The following is a 13,307-nucleotide window of genomic DNA, read 5'->3' as shown; positions in this document are numbered from 1 at the left end:
TGACTTATTTTCAAACCTTGATGACTGTTTATAGATAGTGGCATAGAAACTTGTGTGTAATAAACTATGCAGCTCTCCTTAGAGTGTTTGAAGCTTTTAAATACCTTCCTAAAATCCCTAATTAAGGACATCCCTCTCAGTATCGTTGTACATAGACACTTGGACTGGAGGAACTTGGCTTCTCTATTTAAGAAACTACCTTACTTTACATGGTTTCACCCCCCGTTGTGTATTGACTTGTTGTGATTTCAAACCAATGTTTTGAAAGCTTGTTTTTGTTTTTTTTTTTTTTTTTTTTTAAGTAGGCTACATGCCCAGCGTGGAGCCCACTGTGGGGTTTGAAATCACCAGCCTGAGGTCAAGACCTGAGTTGAGATCAAGAGTTGGACATTCAACCAAACCACCCAGGCACCCCTGAAAGCTTGTTTTGGACAGCACTCTTTGTAGTTTGAATTTGTTTTGAATAACTTGTTTCAACGAAATTGTTCTGCAGTTAGATATTAAGACTTTCTTGCCAAACTCTTGCACATGGAGTAGAGAACCATTATATCACTGATAGTGGAGTAATGGCAAGGGTGTCCATCACGTGATGGACTTTCAAACTTTAAAAACCAAGGTTTGACCAGTAACTCGAGAGTGTTTGGTTTGGGCTACTCTTGGCTAATCTAAATAGCTGTCTGTAGATTTTGAGACACCTCCTCCTGCCATGGCCAGGCTACTCTTGGTTGGCAGTGCCATTAAACTGTGCAGCAGTGTCAGGAAGGGACAGGTGTTTCTGACTTGGCAAGGCTACTTGTCATAGGCAGTGGTATAAGCTGTGTCCCTTGAGTAATAACCTTCGTAGAAGCCCATCTTGTCTGCAATATTGGTGCTGCCTCCTGCTAGGTACATGGTCCTAGCTCCTACTAGGCCAGCAACTGATACCCAGATTTTAGTTGGAAGGGTTGACTACCAAGAACAAACTTGTAGAAAGGAATACCTCAGCTAAATGTGGATTTTATTTCATTCATCTCCTCTTTGCCTGGAGCAATATTGTAATTATTCTATCATTGATTTGGTATCTCTTTACTGGCATATTAAAAGATGTTATCTGGTATGCTATTGGTTTGTGAACTATTATTGTAAATTATAATTCCCACAGTGAACCTATGTTAAGCAAATTACTGGCAAAGACAATCTTAGTCTCTCAGCATAATCCGCTATAAACAAAACAACCTTAGCTCCCCCATGTCTGTTCTTCATATAGTAGTCAGAAATCTTACTGAGGCTAAGTGACACCATAGCTCACTTCTGACCAAAAGCCATCAATGGTTTCACAAGTCAATCCGAGTAAAACTAAAAGCTCTTTCCATGGCCTGAGGGCTCTAGAAGATCCGGCCCTCATCTTCTAACACTCTCATCAGAGAGGCCCTTTCTGACCACCCTTGTACAGCAACTCTGCCCCACTGCCACTTACTGTCCTTTATTCTGCCTCTGTTTCACAAAGCATTTCATTCATTGGACATATTACATATTTCCATTATTACCTGCCTCCCTTTTCTACAAAGTAGCCCTATATGGTGGGGACAGATTATGCTCTAAAACATCCAGAAGAGTGCCTGGTAAAAAGGAGAATTCAATAGAGTTAGATGAAATGGTGGATTTAAGATTCCTGTTCTATGAGTGGATGGGGTAGGTAACGACTTCCATCACAAAATGTTCTTTTATTCATTATTTTTCTCTGGATGTGCAATATATCATACATACCTGCTACTCTGTAGATAGACTATAAGTTAAACATCTGACCTGCTCTGACAAAAGCCTGACTGGGCATAATTTTCTGCTTCTGATTATAGACTCTTTTGTAGATTGGTATTTGATAAGTGCCTGTACTTGTAAAGCATCCTTTACTTACCATGGGGTGTGGGACTGTGCATAGAGTATTTAAAAATTTAAAGGCACTCTAAAGACATGAGTAAAACTGATACTCAGTAAAATCTCTGGTTTAGTGAATTAAATTTATAGAAAGACTGAATTTGACATATGCCATGGTATAGTCTTTTATGATACTATCCTATTTTATTCAAGTTCAAGATTGAAGAAAAGAGTAAAGGAAAACTATCTCATTCATTTTTTTAAAAAAAACATGAAGGTGATTCACTTAGGAAATTTAATTATTAGGGTAAGAAATTTAAAACATGGAAGAAACTGGGTTCTTAGCAATCAAGTGGATAACAAACAGCTGCTTGTGTGCAAGAATACAGCATGCTGGGATAAATGACACTTGGCAACTTTAAATTGTACAAGAAGTTCACATTTATTATCTCATTTTATTGTCAAAATATTCCTGTTGGGTTGATATTATTAGACACCTTTTTTTATATGGACAAAGAAACGAGTTCAGAAATGTTAAGAAACTTACCCAAAGTAATGGAGCCAGAAGGCAGCAGAGCCAGGCTTCTAATGAAACTACAAGTTCCTGTAGACTTTTCTTTCCCTCTTAACCTTCCCCAGCAGAAACAATGCTTCAAATTTTACTAGCCAGGACAAAAAACTTTAAATTGTTTTCATGGCCTTAGATTTCAAAGCCAAGAGATGAGTAACTATATTTCCTTGAAAAAATTTTTTAGAAATTAGGAAATCAGTTACCTGATTTATAGGAAACTGTTCAATGCAGTCTACTATAGGGAAGGAGGAGAATATTTTAAACATTCACATTTAAAAGTCAACTGCATATTCTCTTCACTATATAAGAGCATGTTAATAATAATTAAATTAGTAAAGTGCAAAAAGGAATACATTTAACTCAATGGTACCTTTAGAACTATAATGAATTCCTAAAACTTACAACAGATGCAGGTATATTGCTAGAATGTCATGGGGCTGAAAACCTCCTTTTTTATTCATTTTTAAAAATTTTTTTTGAGGGGAGGGGCAGAGAGAGGGAGAAAGAGAATCCTGAGCAGGCTCCAGGCTCTGAACTGTCAGCACAGAGCCTAATGCGGGGCTTAAACTCAGGAACTATGAGATTATGACCTGAGCTGAAATCGAGAGTTGGAAGCTCAACTGACCAAGCCACCCAGAAGCTCCCTGAAAAGTTTCTCCTTATCTTTTGCAACTTCCAAACATTAAAATACAGTAAGACACAAGTGGTAAAATTCAATTATACCCCAAATATGGATTTTTTTCACTAGTTCCATCTAAGAGGAGAAAAATGGCCTAGAAATTTCCTGAAATAACATTGATTGCAACTGTTCCTTTTGAATAAGGCCAAGAGAGTCATTGTTTAGCTCTCCATGCATTTTAATAAAAGTTAACAAGACAGATTTGACAAGATTATAAATTTTAAAAGCCTTAAGCATATTTTTTTCAGAAGTATCATATTAAAAATTTCTTTAATTCAACTACGTAAATATTTTGAGATTTCAATTCTGTAAGCCAAAAGTTGAACTCCCATATTGAAAAGAAATTCTCTTTATTTCTTTTTAGTATATTCCAAGAACAGTAACACTCCAACATAATTCAAGACAAGGAACACTGGACTAAGAGTTGATTAAAGATTTAAAATATAGTTCTGGATCTCCTATTAACCAGCTGGATGGACATAAGTGATTTTTTTTAACATTCCTTGGCCTTCATTTTCTAGATGATAAAATTAAAGGATTAAATTGAACTTTCTAGCAATTCTAAAATATGATCACATGATCTAGACATGAGTGTTCTCAAAATTCTACTCCAAACACACACCAGAATTTTTAAGTTAATATGAAAAGTCTTCTGACCCACTGTAAGTTCAAGCATTTTACTCTGAGAAAAAGATCTCAGGTCATTATTTAAGACATTGATTTTATTTGTACACAATTCTCTCAGTGTAAATATTCTTTTAGAAACCTAAAAGCAACAAATTGGAAAGGTAAGGATTGCAGGAAGCATGTGTACTTATAATGGAAGAGTAATGGACAGAAATAAAAATTTGCTTTTTAAATTTATTATAACAACTGATGGTCATAAAGATCACCACTATTAAGAAAAGGTTAAATTATTCAGTAGATTTTACTTAAAAAACTAGGGACATGCATAATATTTGATAAGTGTTTCTATTTAAAATTTTTTAAGTAGGAAATTAGGCACATAAATATGTTTTGAAACTTATTAACATAGAGTTTTTTTCAGACTATTCTTTTTAAAAAAAAAATTTTTTTTTAACGTTTATTTATTTTTGAGACAGAGAGAGACAGAGCATGAACGGGGGAGGGTCAGAGAGAGGGAGACACAGAATCCGAAACAGGCTCCAGGCTCTGAGCTGTCAGCACAGAACCCGACGCGGGGCTTGAACTCACAGACTGTGAGATCGTGACCTGAGCTGAAGTCGGCTGCTTAACCGACTGAGCCACCCAGGCGCCCCATTCAGACTATTCTTAGTAAATAATGTGTTATTTGTCTGAAATCTTGATTTTTAAGAAGCAGAAATTCTGACTTTCTCAATTGTGATGAAATGTGAAATTCCATTTTAAGGAGCTCCTTTGCAATTCTCTGTGTATAAAGATGAGAGGATGTTAGCATGGCCATAGTTCTTTCTCACTTTCTGCAGTTGAAGGCCTTGTCTAACTATCAAGCTTGTGAAGGACTAAAGGCAATGAACACACAGAATAGCTCAGACACAAGGCAAAGTCCAAGGTTACAAGAAATTAACCTGTTTGTAATCAGGAATCTTTTTTTTTTTTCTTTAGGTTATCAGTCAGGGATCCAGGAGGAAACAGGTGGCACACACAAATTAGACTATTTCCAGAGGGCTTACTGAATAGACTATCTACAGAGATGTGAGCAGGGGTAGAAAACCACCAGAGATGGTACTGCACCCGGCTGCTGGGAAGAGGGGAGGCCATGATGACCTACTTCTAAGTCTGAAAGGACAAGGGAGGGAGAACCATTACCTGGACTTGGAAGGAAAAAATGGTGAAAAGCAAAGGCTGCTTTGAGAGAAATTGTGCCCTCAGGTGAAGGACACGGCCAGCCTGAGGCATCCTCTCAAGAGAAAGATGAGAGAATACACATCCAAATGACATTCTCCTCCTGCCCTAATCTCTCTTGCCAGAACTCCGAGAACAGTGTCAACAGTGTCGGTAGCCCTAATAGGCCAGCCCCCTGAGGTACCAGACGGGTGGAGAATAGTAGAGAGTGAACCTAAAGGGACACATGGACTACATCTAGCATCTTTAGCTCCTGAAGTTTTACAAGATGCACTTTTTAATAAGCACATGTACAGGTTGGTGAAGGAACAAAGAGGAGAAGTGCCCAGTGTAAAAGGAAGAGTCAAGTCAGGGTGCAGACGAGAGGTGTGTGATGTAACATTATAAGTGTATACTTCATTTAAAAATCATATACTCACTGAATCACACCATACAGTAACTAAAAAGATTTAAATTAACTCTTACACAAAACTTTCCACCCTAAATAGAAAAGCGTACCACCTAAAACTATCTCCTACCATAAGATTAAGACATAACCATTTTTTGCACCAAGATCTCTATTCCTATTTAATATGTAAGTGACATCAACAACCAAAACCATATCCTGTATCATTCTGTAATAACTTTTTGGCAGCTAACATACAGTGAGCATTTACAAATGCCTGACTCTGTGCTAAGCACTTATTTTATTTACTCTATTCAACAAACTGTGGTTTGCCTTCTCATAATTCCCATTTTATAAATAAGGTAATTGAGGCTTAGAGAGACTTTGTAACTTGCTCAAAGCCATAGATTCATTCAAAGTCATAAGTGACACAGCAGGGATGCAAAGGTTGTTAGTTTGTCCCAGAGCCTAAATTCTTCAGTGATTGGGCTACTCTCCTTCCAATAACAGCCAGAGAGGGTGAGGGAAAGAAGGGGGTGGGGTGGGAAGGGGAGGCCAGGAAAAGGGGAAGAGGAGGGGAATGGGGGAGAGGGAGAGGAAGAGAGCCAAGGATGATAGAGAAGTTAGATAGCATTATAATCTTTACAAGTTGAGCAAGGTAGGAATTTAAATTGGAAATTAAGTGGATGCAGTGAATTTAGGCAAAAAAAAATTATCTTGCCTTTTGAGCAACCCCAAATGTTATGACTAAAATATGGTCAGCTTTGGCTACCAATCTGTGATATTCTTTTAATTACTCAAAATGTCTTACTGTGCTCACCCAACAATGCTGTATTTATTTAGAAAGTGTGGGTTCAGTTTTGAATTAAGACTAAAACTGGTGGCATAAATTTAAGTATTGGATATGCATTAACTTTTTTTGCTGTGTGAAACAAAATACTATAATCAATATTATAGGAATCTACTGCTTAAACTGATAATAAAAGGCTAACGTAATTGTTATGAGCTATTTTAAAGCCAATTTGCCTGAGGTATTTTATGTAAAATGCAAAGGTAGTCAAAACAGACCAAACACTAAAGCCTTGCTTTCTAAATGTACACAGATGTGACTTAACTGTCAAAGTAATATAAACAACTATGGTGATTTATTGAACTCCAAATATTCATGAGACAAATTTCCTTATTTTTATTTCCTTTTCCTCCATTTTGCCCATCTCTCCACTCTCTTCCCCTGTGGCAACCACCAGTTTGTTGTGTTTTTATGGGTCTGTTCCTGCTTTGTTTGTTTCCTTGATTGCGTTAGAGTCCTTTAACAATCTTTTGGAGTTGAGCAGGTGTTAAGGCCAAGAAGAGCCAAGGTTTGGGAACTCACATAATCTTTTGATAGTCTATGATAGACTCTATTATTTTGAATTTAATTTTAATTTGATTTTATATTGCAGCAAAGATACTTCCTATATATTCTTGCAAAATGATCTGATATCAGACTAAAAGATCTGATAGGTTTATAGGATTTATTTGCATCATGTAAGTTAATAATAAATTAATGGTGGCCCATTAACAGATGTGGTATCTGTGACACTCCAGAGATGAAATAGAAAATTAGGAATGCTTAAGGAGGAGCAGATATGGGTTCACTGTCCCAGTCTGCAGGCCTATGACTATAATCCTGCCTGCTGCCCTCCGGAGATGTAGCGGGACAGCCCCTGACCAAAAAGGTCTTCTCTCTCCCACCTTGCCTTTCACACTTTTTTCTTTAGAAGAAGGTTGGAATTTTGCCATTCTTTAAAATGTTACTGGCTAACCCATTATTCCATAATTAGCAAACTTTAAAAGTGAATTGATAGCTAAATGCAAACAAAGTAAAACAAAACAAAAACCAGCATTATTTTGATCCTGGGATAGACCCAGGATGCTCAGAAAAATTAAAAATATATCACTAGAAATAAGAAAACAAATTAAAAACAATTTTTTAAACATTTAAAGAAATTTTAGTCACGGACATTAAAATACATTACTTCAAACTCAAGCTCAGCTAGTACATTTAGTACTCTGGTTGGTACAATGAACATAACAGTTTCTTTCTTTCAAACTTGACAGATCCTTAGTTAAAAGATAATAGATTCAAGTACTTTATAGCTGTAAACTAGGTCAGTGTGGTTATGTGCATATACCCTTTTTTCCTGTGAGAATTGTCTAGAACATCGTTGGTGCTGAAAAAAAATGTTCATTGAATAGATGAGTAAATAAATATGTAAGATAAAGTTAGTTCTAGTAAAAAAATAAAGACAAGCTTTTCTTTATCTAGCTATACTTTCAGTGGCTTCTTGAGTGTGCATGAGATCACTATATTTAAATATTCAAAATACATCAGTCTTTATACTGATTGACTTTTTGAAAATAAGTGAATTAAAAATTTGACAAATACACTTTTACATAGCTTAAAAAGTAAATGTGTATAAAGCATACATTGCAAACGTATTCTACCATTTTTGCCAACTTTCTATATTAGTGCAAGAGATGACTGGCTTGCCATATTTCTGATATGTAGTAGGATGATCCCTAAAGTGAAAATTAATTTTTTGTAAAGAATTAAGGCATACCTTTTTTTTTATATCCTTTGCCATTCAATCTTAAATTTTAAAAAACCCTGATTCCTGATAAAAATGTTAATTCTTGTATAGACATAATTAGTAATTAAATTATGAGTACAAAATATGTTTCAACCTGATGGAGTTTTGACAATAAAATATTCCTGCTTTATTTTACATAAGAATTTATGCCACAAAGTTTTTCATTTTTTCTTACAGAAGGTAGTTGATGTTAACAAATAGAACTAAGAAAATATTTATTAATTTGTAATCAATAGGGTACAATACTGCATTGTTTTTTCCCTCTGGTAGTGGCAGATTTATACTTACAAACATTCTCACACTTGACCTTGTGTGAAAATTTGCTATGTTAATTTATTCAACGGGTATTTATTGACTAATCACTAAGTGCTCATATATGCTGAGAAGAATATAAGAGGTATACAAGGTGATTTCTGTCTTCCAGCTCAGAGGGAAGGGGAAGACATGAGACATCTACTCAGACAAGGTATAAATATGTGCTACAGACAGCGCTTCTTTCCATTTCCATGGCTACCAGCCTACTCCAGTCTCTATTTCATTTAATCTAGACTCCTACCTGGACCCCTACATTTCATGATCCTTTACTCCTACCCACTGTACACACTGAAGCCATATAGGATGATAGCTCCACTAGTTTTATTCTCCTGATAAAAACAAATATAAATTCCCACAGCATTAAAGGGCTTACTGATTGTAGTTTAAACAGAACATTCTACTTTTGGTTCCCTTTAGTCCCTCTTCATCTCATATTCCACACAAGTCTACTATTTTCTCCCTGAAAACGTGCTAGTCTTGTTTATTTCCTTTTCCTCATGCTGTTTCCTTGTCAAGGAACATCCCTTTCCTTTATTCAGAATTCTATCATCCTCATATGGTGGTCTTATAAACCATTTTCATATTAGACATAGTCTGCATGAGAGGAGAGAGAGAGAATGTATGTGTGAACAAGACCGTATTTGTGGAGGTTTTCAGGAAAATTATATAGTATTATCTATACATTAACATATACTTTATTTCTTTGTTTCTTCTATTAAAGTTCTTGATCAAATACAAATTTATTAAATTTTATTAAATTTGTATTTAACTAAAGTATAAACTTTGTACATAGGTGATATTCAGTGAATTCTTATGTAATCAAATTGAAGTTGTTTGAATCTAATGCCATAGGAAAAAAGTCAATTTCATTTAATGAACCGGCCTAGGAAGATTTTTTTGAACAGGGCCTTGGACAGGCATCTGGATATATGGAAAAAAAATTGTGACAGATACTCTAAGATGAAAATTTTTTGGAATAAGACACATAAAATAATTAAAAACAACAATCACAAAAAAGCAGCAACTCTTATTTCCATAGAGTTCTATATTAATAATTATGTCATTGGCCTGAAGAAGAAAAAGAGGTCCATGGCATTTACATCAATTGATGTTAGTAAAGCAGGAGATTCATTAAACATTAAAGATATATCAACTATTTCAAGTTGGTGACAAAAATTTTTTTTACTAAATTTTAGAATTTTTAACTTGGACGTTTGTAGTATATAAAGGCACTCTCTAAAATACACATGATTGGGGCACCTGGGTGGCTCAGTCGGTTAAGTGTCCGACTTCGGCTCAGGTCGTGATCTCACGGCTTGTGAGTTTGAGCCCTGTGTTGGGCTATCTGCTGACAGCTCAGAGCCTAGAGCTTCTTCAGATTCTGTGTCTTTCTCTCTCTCTCTGCCCCTCCTGCGCTCACACTCTCTCTCTTTCAAAAAAAAAAAAATAATAAATAGAAAAAAAATACACATGATTATCTCAGTATGAGAACCTTAAATTATAAGAATGGTTTTTCTAGATCTGTGTTTACTTAACTAGGTATTTATCTATATTTATCATTAGTGTCTCATAAAGATAGCTAATATTTTAATTCAAATATGTTTTATCTGTTACTTAAATTCTTTTATATCTCTGTTCACATAGTTGGATCACCTTTGCAGGTTTCTACAAAACTTGGGTGAGTGAGGGCATATGACTACATTTCTTTCTATCTCTTTCCTTTTTTCTCCTTCTTTGTAGGAAGCTCTGTATTTCTGTATGAAATTACTTGAAGTTAAAAGTGTGTAAGAAAAGATAGTCACTTAAGCAATTTCAACCCATATTGTTTTCATTAATCTGAAATATAAAATTGCTTAATGATTTTTCAAAAGCTGACGAGAAGCTTTAATTAAACACTATGCTACGCATAAAGATGATACTAGCATATATTGTGAACTTGGGTCCCATAGTCAAGAAATGTAGGTTTCATTACGATCTTCCTAAAAGAAAACCCGTAAATAGTATCTAGAACAATATGTACCTCAATGTTCCAGTTACAGAGAAATGTCATTTGGCTAGAATAATTTAATAATATATTTTATTATTACCCACTTATTTTTGTATCCAGAATATTGAAGCGAAAATGTGTATAGATGTGGTAATCAGAATAAAGGTACCCCCAAAGATGGCCACATCCTAATTTCTGGGACCTATGAATATGTTACCTACATGGCAAAAGGACTTTGCAGATATGATTAAGATTATGAATCTTGAGATGGGGAAATTATCCTAGATTTTCCATATGGGCCCAAGAACATGCTTTAAAACAATTTTTTGCATCCTTAAATATTTAGAACATGCTAAACCCATACTAGGCACTTAGCAAATATTTATTGAATGAATAAAAAAGAAGGGATAGTTTAAGATTGGGGCATCAAGAAAGAAATAACCTAACAATTAACTATTATCTGCATTTGCAGATTTTCCACTATAGGAATATAAGTAATAAAGTAAAAAACAACATGAAATTAAAAGAGCTCCAATGTATCTTTGAAATATGATCCGGTTTCAAAATTTCTTCTTTGTTCCCTAATAAATTTCACAGTGGAAACCAAGAAATAAAGACCCAACAAGTGAGAATGTTATGATGATGCAATTCAGCAAACTGGAAGTATAAAATTTTAAATGATCTTATCTATATCATTCTTAGTGAAAATATAATGACCCCAAATTCTGGTTTTCATTAGTAAAACATTGATGGGGGAAAAAGTAAAAGGAGTACTCTTGGGGCACCTAAGCGGCTCAGTCAGTTGAGCATCCGACTCTGGATTTCGGCTCAGGTCATGATCCCAGGGTAGTAGGATTGAGCCCTGAGTTGGGCTTCGCACTGAGCACGGAGCATGCTTAAGATTCTTTCCTTCTCTTTCTCTCCCTTTGCCCTTTCCCCTGTTGACATACTCTCTCTAAAAAATTAAAAAACAGGAGCTACTCTGTATTAAGATATAATTTCCTATTTTTATTTTTTAATATATTTTAAAAAAATTATCTTATTTTTAAAATTATCCCTTATCTCTAGTAAGGACTTCTACATTTTAAGCTTATAAATTTTGGTAAAATTTCGACAAAAGATGGTAAATACTTAAAGACAACCTGGTGGTAAAAAATTAAATGTACCCATTTAAAAACCAACAAATCAATACAATTCTGCAATCTAACCTAAGTGACCAGTTTTCTAATTCCAATTCCATAATTCTATCCTAGATACATAAGCTTGAATAAAACAGATTTGTGTAAATAAGAACATAACAATTTTTAGTATACCAAAATTTATGCCTAACTCAAATGTCCAACAGTAAGAGAATGGTTAGTAAATAGATCATATATTTAAACATTATACAATAAAACAAATGTAACATAAAATCAGTGGGAAAAAATTTAAACGTGGTTTGAACTATTTATTTATTTATTTACTTATTTATTTATTTAGAGAGAGAGTGGAGGGACAGAGAGAGAGAGAGAGAAAGAGAGAGAGAAAATCCCAAGTAGGTTCAGTGCCACCAGCACAGAACCCAACACATGGCTCGAATCCACAAACCATGAGATCATGACCTGAGCCTAAATCAAGAGTTGGATGCTTAACCAAGTGGGCCACCCAGGTACCCTGAAACTTAGTTTGAACAATAATTTCAAAACATGTATGGAAAAAATTTACAAAGCAATATACCATTATATTATATGTAATTGGTAGCATTATGGAGTATTTTATTTTGTATTATGTTTTTTACTGTTTTCCAAATTTTCAATATTAAAGTTATTATTTTATATTAAGAGAAAGAGTTTTGTATTGTAAAACAAAAATTCTAATATAAACAATCACTTCTGCTCATTCAACATTTCAAATTCTGTAATTGTGTCTATTCCATGAAACCTTCTGAAGAAATGGGCTGTTTTAGACTAAACCAAGGGCTTTTCCAAATATCATCAAAGTACATTTTAGGTTTGATCTGAGGAACAATATCTGAAATAATGAAAGTCACTCAATATTAACTAACTATGAGGAAACTGAGTGCTGGGAATAGGTTATAAAATAAACATTTTACAAAAGAAAAGAACTACTATTTTTGTTAACTTACAAGAGCTGGGTTTTTTTATTTACATAGTCACTAATATCATGTAAGTGCCTAAATTATTACATACGTAATCAAATCCTACCTTTGCACGTTCTTAATACATAAATTCCGTAACTTTGTAAACTCATTCCAATAAGTTGAATGATAATTAGTTTTATATACTACTACAGGTGAAAAAAAATAGTTTGGTGGAATTATTACTTACTGTGGTAGCACAATGAATATCTTTCCACACTGTGGCTTCCCTGGAGAGATCAGAGACTTCAAACAAATTATCAAGAATCACTTCCCCAATCATGTCATGTCTAGAAAATCTGTCAAAATCATATACACTGAAATGTAGTTTTCGGTTGCTTAGTTGATCATATGCTACAGGAAACTGAAAAGTTTCATCAAATAGAGGATTTAAAGTCTTTCTGTGCACACGGGTCTGAAATTTCTTTTTCCTATCTGGAAGAAGATACATCTTCACATAAGGGTCAGAAGTGCCTGTGAAGTCTTTAGCAGGGAGATCTAAGGCTTTGATAATTTTAACAATCAGAAGTTCATTTTCATAGTCATACTGGAGGGTGAAGTTAAGTTTCCCACAGGTTTTGACATCTTCTTCCCTGTTGCCCTCAGAGTCAACGGATTTCTGTTTGTAGAGCTCTGGTTTTATCCTCCCAATGCTGGTTGTTGTTTCTCCTCTTTGTAAAACTGGTTCTGTGCCCATGCTAAAATCAACACTGGAAACCTGCATTTGCCTTGGTAGGTGTCTCCTGAAGGAATTGTGGCTGTATATACACACATGTACACACAAGATAATTTAGGTAGATCATTTTGATGACAACATTATACAGCGGCATATAAACTCTCCCCCACCCCAGGATAATGAAAGCATTGCATTTGTATAAATAGAAAAACGGATGGACACACA

The 13,307-nt window shown here is 34.7% G+C and overlaps 1 protein-coding gene across 3 annotated transcripts in view; it reads right to left on the bottom strand.

Annotated features, from left to right (window-relative positions):
* SYT10 (synaptotagmin 10) overlaps nucleotides 1–13,307 on the bottom strand; it is a 70,890-nt gene that overhangs the window by 24,751 nt on the left and 32,832 nt on the right. For all 3 annotated transcript variants that reach the window (XR_009265788.1, XM_058743125.1, XM_058743126.1), the window contains exon 3: nucleotides 12,597–13,164. Coding sequence is in view for 2 of the 3 variants with exons in the window: in XM_058743125.1 (XP_058599108.1) it covers nucleotides 12,597–13,164 (568 nt within the window). In the remaining variant the exon portion in view is untranslated. The remainder of the gene's footprint in view (nucleotides 1–12,596; nucleotides 13,165–13,307) is intronic.

Source organism: Neofelis nebulosa, chromosome 8, assembly GCF_028018385.1.
Source record: "Neofelis nebulosa isolate mNeoNeb1 chromosome 8, mNeoNeb1.pri, whole genome shotgun sequence".
In the NCBI taxonomy this organism is placed as follows: domain Eukaryota; kingdom Metazoa; phylum Chordata; class Mammalia; order Carnivora; family Felidae; genus Neofelis; species Neofelis nebulosa.
The sequence above is the reverse complement of the archived record's forward strand: the minus strand, read 5'-3'. Positions and strand labels throughout refer to the sequence as shown.